An 18,328-nucleotide genomic window follows, 5' to 3' on the forward strand; every position below is an offset into this window, starting at 1 on the left:
GCAAAATCTTTATTCTTGAAATTACCGAATTCTTCAATGAAGTTCTTTGCTTCGTACTGAGCATGAATTCGAAGAGACGAAAGTTGGTCTAAAGATTGTGTAGTAGCCACAGAATTTCGATGCCAGTGGAGAAACAATGGAAGTTGGTCCAGAAACATATGAAGTTCTGCCTGGGCAAGGGGATTAAGGACATGGCCCCTAGTCAGAATATCACAAGCCCATCGAAGGTTCTTGAGAGGGACTTCGTCCTCAAGAACATTAAAAGGCAAGTGAGAGAAAGCTGCAAGCAGAAGTTGAGCTTGTTTCCGCTCAGTTGGAGTAGGAGAAGGTAGAGGTTTATAAGGTGGGAAGACGTTTTTCATGGATAGGGCAAGCTTCAGTCTCTCTGTCCAGCAAAGAGTTGGTGGAGGAGAAGGTGTGAATACTTCAATTTCAGGAGACGAAGAAGAAGGTGTGGACGCTTCTATTTTCGGAGATGACACGGGAGCAGAAGGAACAAAGGCATTAATATAATCAAGCCAGTCAGAAGAACAAATCTTCGCCTTCTGGGCTAAGAATGATGGGTTGTACCCTTGTGCTTCTTCTGGGCGGCGGGTAGCGTGCACTATCTTTGTAGGCATGGAGGATGTATACCATGCTACAAGCAGATTCTCCTCCAAACTACGTCGATGGTCAATGGACACATAGGGATAGACCACTGAACTTCGAGCATAGGAAAGAAACTCTAAAGGGTCAGTAAACTCAACAAAATGGTGGTTGATTCGCTCCTTCAAATCACAGGTCTCAGATGTTGACCGGCTTGTCCAGTCAGAACCCTCAGAAGAGGAAGAAGTTGCAGCTTTATCCCATACAGAGACTTGTGAAGAAGAGTTTCTTAAGTCCATATTTGCAACTTTTCGAATCAAAGGTTTAAGAGCAGTTTGTTCGAATTGTAAGGGTGAGTTAGAGGAAGAACTTCTTATGTCTATACCTGCAACTTTCTGAATCGAAGGATTAAGAGGTATATGTTCGTAGTCTAAAGGTTGGTAATTTGCAAAGGCATCCATGACTTGAATATAGAAAGGTGGGTAAAGGTGGCTAATAAATGCATGGACGTTCTTTCGAGGAGGAACAACATCGACATATGACTCTTCGTGTGCTCGATCACTGGAGGAAAAAATTAATTCGGCAATGAAATGTATCAGTCTGTTCGAATGCTAAGACAGTGGAAGTGCTTAAAGGATTAAACGAGAGTTTAATACAGATAGTGAGTGACAGTTGCATTTCTGGGTAGATGCAAAACCCATGCACGTTCTAAAACGTGGGGAAACGACCCTGATCCACTAATATCACCAAGTCTTGGGTATATTAGTGCGGGGGGTAATGTTGGCTACATATTTTGTACAAGCCAATGACAATTCGACGTGTGGCAAGGTAAGGGCAATATGGGGAAACCAGTCAAGTCTTCGATCCTGATCATACACGTGGCAGTTAAAATTGGTTGTTATAAGATCTGAGTAACAGTGGATCAACAAAGAGATGCAAAGTGACGTGGCTTCAACGGTTACTCACATTCAAATTCAAATATAGGATGGGAGCCTAATTGCAAGTGAAAGCGTAGTGGAACTATTCATAAGGCAGCATGATCAGCGATTATAGAGGAGCAGTTCGACAGTTTAAAGTGCAGTTCGATGGTTATCTTTGGGGAGTATAAATAGCAGGAAGGACCTCACAGAAAAGGGGGGGCTCAGATCTAAAGAAAACCAGTCTTACTTTACATATTAGAGTTTTTATATTTCCTGTTCTTTACATTTCTGTACTTTAAATTCCTGCACTGCACTTCATTTGTAGGAGCAGTTTTCGAGTATATTGCCGCTGTAAATCTCTACGAGGCTGAGATTATTGTAAGTTTTTCATACTAATGAAATGCTTCAATTTATTTAACTGTTCTTATGCTTAAATTCTCCTAAATCAAGCTACCAGTAAGCCACCAGTAAAAGTCTTTTTCATTGAGGCTGAAAGAACTATAACACAATTGTTTGAATAATTGGTTGGCAATTATAATTCTGTAAGGACTGATTAATCCTTACTGGCACGCTCATAATTACAAAAATAACCTTCGAAAGCCAAAAAGCCAACAGGAGTTAAAAATTTTCATTTGGGAAAGATTTTTTAATTTTTTTGACTTTTTGTATGAGAAAAAATGTAATGATTATAGATTGAATGTGATATTTTATCTTCTTGATGGTGTTTGGGAAGTCTGGGACTTGGGTTTTTTTTTATTTTTTTCACAAAAAGACAAACTTTTTGCAAAACTAAAAAAAGCACATCCAAACAAAATATCACATCCAACCCTATAATCATTTCACTTTTTCTCTCACAAACATTACATCCAACCACAAAAAAAAATCTAATTATCTTTCCAAACACAAAAAAAAAAAATCAATAATATCCTACGACTAAAAAAACCTACATAAAAACTCACTTTCCAAACACCCACAATGTCTATTTTATCTTTTTGTGGCTAAAATAACCCAAGCTCAATCCAACCCAACCCATCTTCCCAAACAGAGATCAACTATATTCGCTAGCTAAACGAAGTTTTCATTTCCAAAAATATGAGATTGATAAAAAATAAATAATTTTACACATATTAGCATTCTTATTAAAAATTATATTATATTAAAAATATAATTGTCAAAAAAGTAATTAATGCGTTTAGTTTTAATTTTCTGAATTCAGTTTTCTGAAAATTAAGTTTTTATTTTTTGTTTTTTTTTTTAGTGAATATTTTTAAAATTTTAAAAAAATTTTTTACTTTTTTAGATGTACCGTACTTAGATATATCTAAATATTAAAATATTTGTTTGTAAACAAATATTTTAAAAAATTAATCAATGCACAAAATTACGAAAAATATAATGATTTTTTGTATTTTTAGTATTTAGCGAATTTTTTAAAGATTTTTTTTCACAAATATTATACTTTTTAAGTATAGTTATGTTATGTGTGTCTAAAAATTAAAAAATGACTTAAAATATTAAAAAAATCAATGAAAACAAAAAAATACAGAAAATAAAAAAGTAAAATTTTCTAAAAAGTATTTTTTAAAAACTAAAACCAAACAAGTTAAATAATACTGAAACATTCACTTGCTTTTTTGGCAAGTAAGTTAGAAGTTGGGATTAAAAACGTACAAAAACAAATTAATAAAACAAAATGTTATATCTAAATTATAATTATTTTACTTTTTGTCTCACAAGAAAACAAAAAAAATAAAAAAAAAAACTTTCCAAACAAAGCTAATTTAAACAAGTTAAATTAGCCAAAAAAAATCAAACTAAAAAAATTTTTCCTAAACGAATTCAATTAACATTTAGACGCATCAATTTTAATAAAAAATTTAATGCATGTGATATTGCTCGACAAAAATGTTCAATTGTGCACGATACACCAAAAATACTCCTCCTTCTGTCTCATTTTGATAGTATTTTTTGAAAATTTTTAACTTTTTAAGAAGATAAATAATTATTACATTGGAATTCAACTTTTAAAACACTAATTTCAAAAATACCCTTCTATAATCATTTTTAAATTTATTAATAATTATTTACAAAGGACAATTTTAAAAACTTTCAAATTTAAAGGGAGATTTGATCAAAACTTTCTCATAATAAAATTTTAATACATTAAAGATAAGCACAAAATGTTTTCCTTGAAAAATTCAACAAATATTACTGTTATCAAAATATTAAATTTTAAAATAATATAACTTTTGATGTAGATTTTAGTTTTTTAAACAATTAATACGTTTAGAACTCTCTCATTAAGATCTATCAAATAAGATCCATATTGATTATAAAATTCTTTTTAAAAAAAAATTATTACCGTTGAAATTGATATAAACAATAACAGTAACATGTTATTTTGTTTGACAGTAAAATGTTATTCAGTCTCACAGTAATATGTTATTCTATTTGACAATTACTCTATTTGACAGTAATATGTTACTCTGTCTCACTGTAAATAATAACATAGTACTCTACTAATATTATCCAAGAAAGGAAAAAATATATATTTTATTTTGTCCTTACTCAATTATATGTTTTCAGTAACATAGTACTCTACTAATATTATCCAAGAAAGGAAAAAATATATATTTTATTTTGTTCTTACTCAATTATATGTTTTCTCCTTAATGGATTTATGAAGAAAAATAAATTGAGCTATTTTTTTTACCAAATAAGAATTCAATGGAAAGGTTTTGAATAAATTTTCTTTTAAAAAATTATAACTTTTCATAATGGACATATATTTTAGGATAACAAAAATAAAATAATAAACTAATAAAATTAGAGGGAGACAGTATTATTGTAAGTATACTTGACCCTGCCAAAACGATAACAACAAATGCAACTTATAAAGGAAAAAAAATATATGTAAATTATTTGGTAAAATAAATAATAATAGAAAAATATAAGAGCACAAGATACTTGATTCTAGGGATGGCAATTTGAAACCGGCCTGATGGGGACCCGATCCCCCGACCCCGAATTGAGCTGGTTTTTCCCGAAAAATACCCCCACGGGGACGGGGATGATATTTAAAAATTAATCCCCGAACAGATTCGGGCCGGGGATGGGGATAAGTGTTTCAGCCTCGTACCCGGCCCAGTTTATCCCCGAACTTATCCCTATATATATATATACTTTCCTATTCACTTATCTACCCTCATCTATTCACTCTCTATTCACTGATTTCACAAAATCCATTCTCCTCCACACTACTCTCTCTCTCTCTTCTCCTTACCTCCGTTGCTGCCTTGTCACCGACCACCACCAATCGTCAATGGAAGAACCACTCTCTTCTCTTTTCTCCTATGTCCCTCTCGGTCTCACGCTTTCTCTCTCAGATTTGATCACACCCCGTGAATCACCAATAGATCTTGAATCACCACATCACCGATCGCCAATAGATCGTGAATCACTCTCGGAATCAGATCGTAAATCAGCCAACAGATCGTGAATCAGCCCTTAGATCATGATTCATGGAGTGAATCGTGAAGCTCTCTCTCTCTCTATATATATATATATATTTTTTAGATGATGAACTTGTTCTTGATGATGAAATTTTCTGAAAATTTCTGAAACGTTTCTGAAATTTTTTTTTGTTTCAGATCTGTTTTTAGATAATGAACTTGTTGTTGTTGTTGTTGATGATGAGTTGTATTTTCTGAAACTTTTTTTAGATGATGAACTTGTTGTTGATGATGAAATTTTTTGAAAATTTCTGAAACTTTTCGGAAATTTTTTTGTTTCAGATCTGTTTTTAGATGATGAACTTGTTCTTGTTGTTGTTGTTGATGATGAGTTGTTTTTCTGAAACTTTTTTTAGATGATGAACTTCTTGTTGTTGATGATGAAATTTTTTGAAATTTTTTTTTAGCCGGGGAATGCTCGGGGTTGGGGAAACCCAATCCCCGTTGGGGCGGGGTGATAGATTCCCCGTCAGGGATCGGGGCCGGGGCCAGGGAAAATTCGAGCATCGGGGATCGGGGACGGGGAGTGGGATCCTGTCCGCCCCGTTGCCATTCCTACTTGATTCAACAAAATTTGTTTTTTGTACTTCAGCTTGTCTACCTCAGGACAAAATTGTTGTCGAAGTCGTGATCGATTTGCCAACCAGTTGATCCTAAACTTCATGTGTCAGCCGATTTGTCGATTAGCCACGATTTGAAGCCTTCGTTTGCGAAGAGGTTGATTTGAGTTTGGGGCTATTTTAATTATAAAAAATAAAATAAATTTTTTAATTTAATAAGATAAAATATTACATTTAATCTATAATTATTATATTTTTTTCTCATAAAAAGTTTAAAAAGTCAAAAAAAAATTTCCAAACAAGACTTTTTAACCTAGGCTAAAAAATTCAAAACATCAAAAAACCAACCCACTTTCTAAACAAAGCTTAAAATAATTTTCTATAAATATTATTCGTGACGCCTAAACTTAGAGAAATGATTCGGGCCACTCTATAAATATTGATTTATTAATTTATTTTAATTATAATATCTCTTTATTTTTGTACATCATTTCGTAATTAAAAAATTAGTTTATAAGTCATACCTGAAATAACTTTCAATGCTCGGGGAGCATTACCCCAAAAGCATTTATCAATTGACATTTAATATTTTATCTCTTAAAATTTTAATATAAAAGTGATGAATCTCATGATTTAAACCAATAATTATTAATTTAGAGTACTATTTAAATTTATTTCAAGAGTATGAATACTTTCTCCTAAATTTATTGTAATAAATTATGAGAGAGTGTTGAAATATTTGGCAAGAAAATGATGTGACGATCCTATCGTAACAAACATGTTGGGCTTGTTTGGTTTGTATTTGAGAAACATGTTTTGAGATAAAAAGTACGAAAATTTATTTGTTTTGGTTTTTTTTTAAAAGATGTTTTGAAAAATTATTTTGAGAGAGAGTTTTAGAAAAAATGATTGATTTGATGTGTATGAGAGAGAGATTTGTTTGGAAAACTTATAAACCAAACAAGTTTTCGAAAAAAATTTTGAAAAAATTTGTTTGGTTTGATTACTTTTGAAAACTTATTTGTAGAGAATTTTTTCCAAAATTTTTTGAGAAACACAAACCAAACAAGTCCGTTGTTTCTAAAAATGCGAATAATAAATAATAAGGTGTACTATATGTAAATTTTAATACTTATGAGTTTGATTATTATAATAATCATAATTCAATTTGGGAGTTATAACTTTAAAAACGAAAAAAAAAATTATAACTAAATATCAAGACATAATCAAAAACCTCTTGCATCATAATTAAAATAAAATCACAATCAATCACAATATATTATAACTAAGGCTCCGTTTGTTTGGATGAAAATAGTTTTTGCATTTTCTACCATTTGGTATAACGAAAAATAAAAGTCAATGGATAACATTTTCTATCGATGAAAAATAATTCTATTTATGTGGAAAATATTTTCTACTTTTAAAAAACAGAAAACATTTTTCAAATTAAAGTTTTATTAGTGCCACCACATTACTATCACTACCATCACTTCTACCACTACTACTACCACGCCCACAACCACCATCACCATTGTTGCCGCCACTACCTCCACCATCTTTATTGCCCTCCAGCCACTGCTATTACCATCTTTACCTCATTATTACCACCACTGCCAACGGGGGTGGAGCTATAGTATATTTCCTCGTGTCGATTGACACCACTCAACTTTTAATTTTTCTTGAGAGTAAAATGTCTACTTTAATCAAATGTTTGGAATTTTTAAAATTGAATCAAGTGAACTTAGTTAAAGAAAAGAGAGTTGGTATTCATATTTTACTTTATTATAAATACATTCCAAAAATTTGTCTTTATTGTTTAAAATTACACATATATGATTCTTAATGCACATTAAAACAATGTTTTTTTGAAAAACATTTAGAGAAAATTATGAGAATGTTCCATGTAGGAATCAATTACTCCAACCAGTCACGTGGATATTCTAATACACTGATAGGTCCTATTTGTTCTGACAATCTTATCATAAGATCCTATTTTAAATTTTAATATGATTTGGTGGGCATTTCTACCCTTCCTTATCGGGGGATGCTATCTTAGGAAAGTTGGATCCAATTTTTAGATCACGTTTCTGTCACTCCAATGTAATAACGTAACACACTAAAAAACTATTTAGTATATTTTTAAAAAACGTAACACTCCTCCGACGTAGCACTAAAAGACTCCGCCAACGTTTTAACATAACACACAAAAAGACCTCTTAGTTGTATTTTTTTCTAACGTAACACTCCAATAACGTAATACTCTAACACTCCAACGGAACATATTAAAAAATTCATTAGTGTATTTTTCACAAACGTAATACTCCTCCAACGTAATACACTGAAAAACTCCTCCAACGTAACACACTACACTAAAAAACTCATTAGTATACTTTTTCAAAATATAACACTTCTCTAATGTAACACACTTATAAAAATCTTTTCAGTGTACTTTTTATAAACGTAACATTCTAACGTAACATAATGAAAAGCTTCGTAGTGTACTTTTACCAAATATAACACTCTAATGTAAAACTAACACATTAAAAAATTATTTAGTGTACTTTTCACAAACGCAACATTCATCCAACATAGCACACTGAAAAACTCCTCCAACGTTATACTCCAATGTTACACACTACATTAAAAAAAATTCTTTAATATACTTTTTACAAACGTAACACTCCTTTAATATAACATACTAAAAAAACTCTTCAAAAGTAACATTCCGACGCAACACATTAAAACTCTTTAGTATATTTTTCTCAAATGTAACACTCTAATGTAATTCTAACAAATCAAAAAACTCCTTAATGTACTATTTCCAAACATAACACTCTAATGTAACTCCTCAAATAAAACACTCTAATGTGACGGACAGATGAGTCATTACCCATCCAAAAAAGCTAAATGGATCATAATAAACATATGAGACTATATGGATCACAATTCCAAAACATGAGATTTATTGTTTAATCTCTCAAAAACTTATAAAGAATTGTAGTGAAAATAATAACTACATTTGTCATGCTCAAATTCTAAAAAAATTTCTTTAGTGTTTAAAATTACACATATATAAAAATTGTAGCGAAAATAATAACTACATTTGTCATGCTCAAATTCTAAAAAATTTTCTTTAGTGTTTAAAATTACACATATATAATTCTTAATGCACATTAAAATAAATTTTTTTGAAATTTTTTATAAAGAATGGTAGTGAAAATAATTACATTTCTCATGCTCATTAATTCTACTAATCCCAACTACAATTGTGAAATGATGTTTTATTTTGATGCAATTTATAAAAAAATTCAATGTGTGATGGTTTTTTTTTATTTTTTATTTTGAGTAACAAACACATTTAACGCACTGATTGTGTAATATCATTTTGTGGTATGACATTGCGGGTTCAATTTCTATGGAGAGAAATTTGAATTCTTCGTGGTGTTTATTTCTCATTTATTTCTTCCCCCCGACTATATAGCGATTTCAAAAAATAAAAACTTGCGGACAATTGTCTAAGCTTATATGTTTGTTTGATTTTGCTGAATTATTAATGTCTCAATTTTTGGTTCATATATAATTTAACAAATTTGAAATACTTTTGTGAAGGTAATTGAAATTATATAAAATTACAGTATAAAATTTGATTTTGATAAAAATTTGTGCAGAATTTATATCTACATAATGATAATAATAATGTTTGTTAATTGACATTGTTAATTTAAAATCTTGATTACACCAATTATCATCATCACGGCCGCACTACTAAAGCCACCCCTCCAACACATCTACTTTATTAGCGCTACTACCACCACGATTAATATAATCATTAATAAATTAATTTTAAAAATACAACTAACATAAAAATAAATAAATCAATCTATAAAAAAAAAAAATCAAAAATGCTTTAGAGGTCTAATATAAGAGCTCTAATAGCTCTAATGGGAAGGTGGGACTCACCCTGATGTGATGTTTGTGTTTGTGTTTTTTTTTTTTTTTTACTTTGACAGATCACTAGAACTTAAATTAGAGTTCTAGATTTAGAGCTCTCTAGCATTTCTCAAAAAAAAATTGTGTCTGAACAAATGAAGTGTAATATAAAATCATAATCTGACCACAAACATGGTAATTAGGGTGCATCAGTAAACACCCAAGCCATAGAATTTCCCAAGTAATGAACACACAGCATTTTCAAGTCTCCTCCTCTAATCCATCAATTTCCAAAGTGAACTTATCCATTCCATGGAGACCTCAACACCACCACCAAACTACAACCGATTACAAGCCCTTAAAGCCTTCGACGAATCCAAAGCCGGTGTCAAAGGCCTAGTCGACCGAGCCATCACACAGATCCCCAGAATATTCGTCCGACCCGCCGACGAACTCGCCGGCGATCATCCCATCTCCGACGAAGTCCCAATTCCGGTCATAGACCTCGGCGGCGGCGCCTCGCTCGGCCGGTCGTCGGTGGTGGAGGAGGTCCGGGGGGCAGCAGAGAGTGTGGGGCTTTTCCAGGTGGTGAATCATGGGATACCGGCGGGGGTGGTGGATGGGATGTTGGCGGCGGCGCTTGGGTTTCATGAGATGGAGGAGGATGAGAAGAGGAAGTTGTACGTGAGGGGGTCAGATAAGAGAGTGAGGTTTGGGAGTAATTTTGATTTGTATGAATCGAGGTTTGCTAATTGGAGAGATACTCTGTTTTTTCTTATGGGTCCTGACCCGCTCGACCCGCTCGAGTTGCCTCAGATTTGCAGGTACACTATCGATTCTTTCATGAATCAAAATCCTCTTATTTCTCATATCCGATCAGTTTAAATTTTGACTGATATACTCAACAAATCTTAAAATATGAACGGTTCAAATTACTGAAATCAGACCCGAAAGTGAGCCCAATGACCTGGGTAGAGGAGAGTTAAAGAGGGAGATGATGGAGAGAATCTTGATTCTTCTTTTATCACCATTAGTCTTTGTTTACATGTTTGGGATTATCAATTGAAGTATAGATTTTGGGAAATACACCCTTCAAAGGATATGCAATATATCCACCTGTTTTTGCATATGTATGTCAAAAAAAGGTGGATATATCCGCCTTATAATCACAGGGTGTTGGCTCAGTGGATGACGACTGAGATATGAAAGTTTATTTCCTTAAAAGATTTGAATTCTCTAGACAACAAATGCATATCTTGAGACTACGGACAATAAGGCGTAAATCCTATTTTGGAAGACTTGTTCGGACCACGGATCACAAGGCGTAAACTCTATTTTGAAAGGTTTGTTCAGGTTATAGTCTGGTACGCATAAACCGACCTAAAATACTCTACATAACAAATATATATATATCCACCTTATAACTAAAATGAAAAATGTTATAACTTTAATTTTTTGAGACATAATTAATAATAAAAAAAAATCATAAATAAGAAAATTTGTTATAACTTAACAAAAAATGACATAAATAAAGATGTATATAACATACTTTTTTAGAGGGATGTATATTAAAATTTCTTATAGATTTAAAAAGGAAAAAAAAACAATGAAAATATAAAAAAAAATAAAAAAAAAGAAGACAAAATTATATTTCATTGGCATTTTTTATATTTTTATCGCCTACTGTGGGGCCACTCCTATTAAACGAATTATTAAGGGATTGTTTGGGGTGTCTTAAATAAATGTATTTTTTGTCTTTTTAGACTAAAAAATTGAGAAAAAAATATGGATGTTTGGGTTAATTTTTTGAATTTTTATGAAAAAATGTGTATTAAAAAATTGTATAAATTAGTGTGTAGAGGAAAATTAGGATTGAGAGTTGTTCAGCCGTAATTTTTAACTTTTGGTGAATAGTGATAAATTTTTAACTTTTTGAGTAACTTTTTAAGATTGTCAAACTTGGCCTAAATGTGTTAAGTGATCCCACAATTACGATGAGCGTACCACAAAAAAAAAAATGTACTTCAACAAAAAAAAAAAAAAAAGAAGAGTAATTATACTTTTGGTTTTAAATTATGTGTTTTGTGTCATTTTTATCTCAATATTTCAATTGTGTTGTGTGTCAATTTGTGATATTACCCACTGAATTTTGTGCTGAAAATAGTATGGACTCTGACAGTGTTAGACACGAGGATCAATATGACACATTGTACATTTTAAAGACGAAATTAACACAGTTAGCATAAGACGTACATAGCTGTTGTTTTTCTTGTTTTTTCCTTTTGGATGAAGAAAGTTTTTTTCAATTTCATTAGACAACTTTGTGTAAGCTTGACATGAAGGATGTTCAACTTGTAGAGATGCAACATTGGAGTATTCAAAGCAAGTAAAGAGATTAGGGATTACCATATTTGAATTGCTATCAGAGGCACTGGGGCTCCAACCCGACTACCTCCTCGAAATGGATTGTGCAAAGGGGCATGCCATTCTGAGTCATTACTACCCGGCATGTCCAGAGCCCGAGCTGACCATGGGCACCAGCAGACATTCGGATCCTGATTTTCTAACTATCCTACTTCAAGATTCTATTGGGGGACTCCAAATACTTCACCAAAACAAATGGGTTAATGTTCCTCCAGTCCCTGGAGCTTTGGTTGTCAACATTGGTGATCTCTTACAGGTCAAGCAAGCACTTGTTACATTCAAACTAATTTCTTTGTGATGATCCTAATTTCCATCAGTTTATCTCTCTTCATATATCATGTTGGTACAACAGACAAAGGTGGCGAAAAAAAGGCCCAGGAGAGGGGCATTGCACCCCGTCTATTTTGTATCAATATCAATTTTAACCTATATTTATAAAATTGTTTTTGCAATTTGCCTCTTCTAAAATTTTAGATATGCCCCTTTCCTTTTTTTTTCATTTTTTTTTTCATTTTTTTTGGTTGGGTATATCGGAAGTTGTAAACTTTTGACCTATTAGTGAAGTGAAGAGCATGGATCCGCTAAAATGATTTTTTCTTAGAGTAATCCTAAAGTGATGTGTTGTATGGCTAAGATTTAATGTTAAAGATGTTAAACTGATTTGTTGTGCCTAAGTATTAAAGCTCAGTCATACAAGACATTATTTTAGGATTAACCCTATATTTTAGAAATTGAGTTTGCATTATGAATTTGCAAGTGCTTGCAAGTTTATTCTTCATGTAAAAAAAATTCCTTGTGTAATGAATATGTGTATTAAGTATGCAGGATGTTTGTTTACTTGTTTGATAAAATGCTTCAAAGAAGTGAATATCATTAAATAAAGTTGTGAGCCTAAAAACTTAACCTTTATAAAATGAGTTTGCATTATGAATTTGCAAGTGCTTGCAAGTTTATCCTTCATGTAAAAAAAATTCCTTGTGTAATGAATGTGTATTTAGTATGCAACATGTTTATTTACTTGTTTGATAAAATGCTTCAAAGAAGTGAATATCATCAAATAAAGTTGTGAGCCTAGAATCAAGTCGTTGCATAGAAGTCGAGCAAAAGGAATCAATTTTCATATGAAGTTCCTATTTTTTTTTCCTCGCAATGATTGGTGATAATCAAGTTGTTGAAGGCGTAGACAAGTTCACTTGCCTCATTAATTATTAGGAAGATTATTTACCGGTTCTTCTATTTTCTTCCAGCTTATGTCCAACGACAAATTCAAAAGCGTAGAACACAGAGTGTTGGCAAACCATGAGGGGCCAAGACTATCCGTGGCATGCTTTTTCAATCTACATAATTATGCATCGACAAGGATGTATGGCCCCATCAAGGACTTGTTGTCAGAAGATAATCCCCCTATATACAAGGAAATCACATTTAAAGAATTTGCTGATCACTACAATTCAAAAGGACTTGATGGGAAATCTTCTTTAACAAAGTTCAAATTATGATGAGGTTGGTTATTTCAATTTCATAGGACATTTGGCTAGAGCTAATGCTATGATTCTGTAGTAAGCTATAATCATTTCTTTTTTTGTTTTGTTTTTGTTTTTGAAAATAAGTAAGAAACGCATGTACTCTTGTCTCTATCAAGACTTAAATCCTATGCCGTTATGTGTCTTGTATTGAACTCGAGTTTGTATTGACATCTGCAAATATAATATATAGTTCAAACTAGATATAAACAATTCTATATTGAGTAATGTGTTTTTCCTTTCATTATTGAGATGTTGCTTTGGATTAATGCACCTTGAGTGCCATTCAACTTGTGGTAAATTGTGAAGATGCCAATCTTATTAAATTCATCTCCTTAAGATCTTATGATGCTGAAGTGATAATAGGGAATCCAAAGTCTTCTTAAATCTGTGTCTTCTTTTGTTGTGATTGTTCTCTACTTCATTTGTTTATTTTGTTGTGAGTTTTCTATTAGCCTCCGTTTGGGAAGTGGGTTGGTTTTTTGACTTTTTGGCTTTTTTGGCTAGTTTAGCCTGGGCTTAAAAGCTTGGTTTGGAAAGGACTTTTTGGCTTTTTGGCTTTTTTGAGTTTTTTTGTGAGAGAAGAATGTAATGATTATGGGTTGGATGTGATGTTTTGTTTGTTATGGCTAAAATAGCCTATTTTGTTTTTTGTGGCTAAAATAGCCAAAAAAATCTGCAAACCCACTTGCCAAACACAGAGCTTTCATGAGACCTTTCACACTACAATTTTTAGCTAAAATACTAGTACGATATATTATTCTTAGGATTGTTGATTTTTTTTTTTTTTTTTTTTTTTTTTTTTTAAAGATTTTGTTAACAAGTGTCACAAGATACTTCACTATAATTTCACAACACTCTTGATTGATTTTACAATTGTAATTTTTTAACCTTTCATTTATACTATTTCTAAAATACTTTTTTACACAAATTTTAATATTAAATAATATTTCAAGAGCACTGCTTAGTGTTTGCTTTTCTTGTAATAGAATAGATCCTTTGTTAATAGTATATAGCAAAGTATATATCCCTATTCGATCATATTTCTCTTCCACTTTGTTCTTCTTTTATCTTTGTTAATGATATATAGGAAAGCATCTATTCCATCATAAACTTTACCACTTTGTTCTTCTTTATTTTCTTCTGGTTCTCTCACTTTTTATTTTCTAAATCTATTTCTCCAACATAAAAATAAAAAATACAAATAAAACCAAACAAACAAACAAAAGCAAAAAAAAAAAAGGGTGTTATATTTAAAGATTTTTTTATTATTTTATTTTAGCACATACATAATAGCGTATGTTTGTTCTTGATTTTTGTTTTTTCTTATAATCTTTCCTAAATATTTACGACATAAATGTGAAGCAATTCAGCAACATATAGCAATTTTGAATGTGAAAAAAAAGAAAAGAAAAAAGGTTATACATTACTAATTTTTATATATATTATTCACTGCTATTTATAATAATTAATTTTAAATAAAAAATCAAATTATGAGTATCTAAATAAATGGTGATGTAGTCTTTTCTTATCTAAACAAAAAAAAAGGTTATGTGGCAAAGATAACTTAAATCATATATTTTTGGATTTTACTATATTAAACAGATCAAAAAAAAAGATTTTAAAAAAAAGGGTAAACTTTTGATTTTTTTAATTTTTAGTGAAATTTTTTTTGAAATTTTTTTGCTTTTCAAATTTATACACAAACGACCAATAAGTTAAAAACATTTTGCAATAATTAAAAAAAATACTAAAACTAAAAAAATTAAAAAATTAATTATATGCTAGACTCACTTTAGTGTTTTAATGCACCAAGCAAAGTCAAGTTCACCCATTGACTTTAATCGCAAGGGGTGGTCATTATCGCAGGGAGTGGTGGTTTTGACAAATTGGTTAAAAGTTAGTTTTTTATTTTTTATTTTTTTTAATCATATTATTTTTTTTATTTTTTTATATCTTTTTTTAAAAATAAGTTTAAAAAATTTTAAAAAATTAATTTTTAATCAATTTCTCAATTATTTGAAAATGAATGTACTCTCTTTCAGTTTTCGATTTAATTTTCACAATGTGTTATCAATTTTTGAAGATACGTGTAAATTGACATCACACAACATCCGGCCATAAACCACCGGGGATGGTGGCCCGGTGGAGAAAGCAACTCGTCTCTACAGGTTTGACCCAGGGTCGAATCCTGGGGGAAGTGTGGAAGTGTTCTCTTTGAGACCCTCTTTATACTCCGATTCGAACCCTTGGCAGTCTGTGGCGTATAGTTGAGCTCTCCTGGTACCCTGGTGGTGGGTCTCTCACATGTTCCTGGTGCCCCGGTAATAGGTCTCTCACATGATGGGGTTAATTCCTGACTGGCAACCGATTATCCCGGGATCAGGGATCACGGGGCCGTGATAACACCTGAGAGTTTTTTTTTTCTTGTTTCAAAAAAAAAAAAAAAAAATCACCCATTGACTACCATCTACCACAAGTCAACAAGATGATATGAGTTCATGTCCATGATTAGTTCTTCTCCTCTCACAGTCACAACACAGAGAGAGAGAGAGAGAGAGAGATTGATGGCCATTGATTGTGTGTGGCATGATCATCCACTCCAACTGAGATCAATCCCAACAGACACCCAAGCTCTCTGCTTCGTTTGCTGTCAACCGTTATCAGGTTACCATTATCGCTGTCCAGATTGCACCTTCTTCCTCCACATTTCTTGCCTCAAACTTCCCCTCCAATCTCTCCACCCACTCCACCTCCCCCACCACCTCTCTCTCCTCCCCAATCCACCTCCCAATCCCCACAACAACAACCCCGAAATCCTCTGCACCCATTGCCAAACACCTTGCTCTGGCTTCACCTACCACTGCTCACTCTGTTCCTTCACTCTCCACCTCCACTGCGCTTCTCAACGCCATCATTTCAAACTCGAAATCCACCACCACCCTCTTGCATTTTCGGTCTCTCCGCCAAATGGGTTCGAGTCGTTTCGCTGCAATGTTTGTGGTGATTTTGGTTATGGGTTCAATTTGGGTTGTGTTAGTTGTGAGTTTTTTGTCCATATCGAGTGTTCTGCACTTCCAGTGTTCGTGAAAAGTCCTCGCCACCGACACCCTTTTTCGCTGACCTCAATTCGGTCCATTGACGATGGAACGGATGAATATTACTGTGATATTGTTTGTGAGGGTGAAGTGAACCCGAAAGGCTCTGTTTACTATTGTGCTAAATGCAATTACATGGCTCATTTAGGTTGCTTGACTTCTGCTCCAAAGCCTTATATCAAATTCTCTTACAGGGATGTTGATGTTTCATCTTCTCAGTCTCTAAATCAATCAAACACTCAAATGGATCAAATTGGATTTGATAATGGTGTTTTTAATCCTCCATCATGTGAAAATGATGATGAAAATCTAACCAAGTTGAGTCATCGTTACGCTGCACTCCGAGCAGGCGATGAATCGTCAGAGGTGGTGGGGAAGATTGTACACTTTAGCCACCAACAACATCCCTTAGTCCTCAATGATCTTAAGAAAAATGGAGTTATATGTCGTGGGTGCTGGGGACAAATCCTGGGTTTCGCCTATAGTTGCAGCCAATGCAACTTCTTTCTTCACCGGTGGTGTGCCGAGTTGCCTCCCAAGATTCAACATCCAATCCATCCTAATCACACTCTCACCCTCATCGCAATCTCGTCATCGCCTAGTAATCAGTGCAATGCTTGTAGTGAGCCTTGTGATGACTTCACTTTCAACTGCAAAATCTGTTCTTTTAACCTCCATGCCATGTGTGCTTCGATACCGAGCACAATTATAACTGGGATTCACAACCACCCTCTTTTCCTTCGCCAAAAGAGACCCTATTCGATCAAATGCAATGCTTGTCGTAGCGATTGCAATGGCACGGTCTTTGAATGCGAAAGGTGTGATCTTGTGCTTGATTTCAAATGTGCATTATTGCCTCACAAGGTTAGACATAAATGTCATATTGATCCTCTGGCCTTGACTTATGTTCCTGTTCCTGTTGAAGATGATTCTGATGAGTTTTACTGTGACGCTTGTGAGGAATTGAGAGACCCAAACCACTGGGTTTACTACTGTGCTGATTGTGAATTTAGTGCTCATATGACTTGTGTGGTGTCTGAACTACTTGGAGGTCCTCCATCAAAGGGACTCATCCAGTTTGACCACCATGAGCACCTTCTTAGTCTCATCACAAAACCCCCTTTCAATTCTTCTTGAAACTAGCTGTGTTGATCTTCACTCGTGTATTAATCTCTTGGATAGCAACACTACGTCCCAGAAAAAATGCCCAGAATTCCAAATGTGTGGATTCAAATTGTTGGTGCTTTTCTGATTTTATTTTATTTTTTCTTTTCTGAGTACCTAGTATTTCTGTCTATCTTGCTTACAATATGTGTTATTACTGAGTGATTATTGTCTCCTCAAGACTTGTTTGTGGGAATGAGTTTGCGTTTGGCTATTACTATCCTGTAATTACAGGTCCTGTCAATAACAGTTACATTGATGTTGCAATAAATAAGATGTTTATGATTGTTAAGTTACGTCTCAGTTTTTGTTTCTGATTTTAGTTTTGTATTAGATTTGTTGATTCTGTTACTTTCTATTGATTTTGTTTTTTAATTTTCTTTGCATTGAGTTCATGGAAACCCAATTGTCATGACTTACAAACTTCTTTGTTTGTAAATTCCTATTTTTGTAGTGCTTGATTTGTCCGTGATATGCATACTACACCAACCAGTTCAGGATCTTGTATATATGTTTTGATACTTATCACAAATCTGAATCAAAATCATCCATCCCATTCCCTTCACTGATGATGCCAATGAGTTGTAGGATTATTGGTGCAGATGGTGATTT

General features: G+C 32.8%; 2 protein-coding genes across 2 annotated transcripts; both read left to right on the plus strand.

Moving 5' to 3' along the window:
- Window positions 1-9,694: 9,694 nt before the first annotated feature.
- On the plus strand, window positions 9,695-13,682 carry LOC114300423 (1-aminocyclopropane-1-carboxylate oxidase homolog 1). The gene is made up of 3 exons (XM_028245300.2): window positions 9,695-10,331; window positions 11,866-12,187; window positions 13,179-13,682. Exons 1-3 carry the CDS (start codon window positions 9,820-9,822, stop codon window positions 13,428-13,430), a joined length of 1,086 nt encoding a protein of 361 aa, XP_028101101.2. The 5' UTR covers window positions 9,695-9,819; the 3' UTR covers window positions 13,431-13,682.
- Window positions 13,683-15,918: 2,236 nt separating this feature from the next.
- On the plus strand, window positions 15,919-18,012 carry LOC114300424 (uncharacterized). Its single transcript, XM_028245301.2, has one exon. The coding sequence runs from the start codon at window positions 15,956-15,958 to the stop codon at window positions 17,687-17,689; it is 1,734 nt and encodes a 577-aa protein (XP_028101102.2). The 5' UTR covers window positions 15,919-15,955; the 3' UTR covers window positions 17,690-18,012.
- The last annotated feature ends 316 nt before the right edge of the window (window positions 18,013-18,328 follow it).

This window comes from Camellia sinensis, chromosome 7, assembly GCF_055761805.1.
Source record: "Camellia sinensis isolate YWXY chromosome 7, ASM5576180v1, whole genome shotgun sequence".
Classification (NCBI taxonomy): domain Eukaryota; kingdom Viridiplantae; phylum Streptophyta; class Magnoliopsida; order Ericales; family Theaceae; genus Camellia; species Camellia sinensis.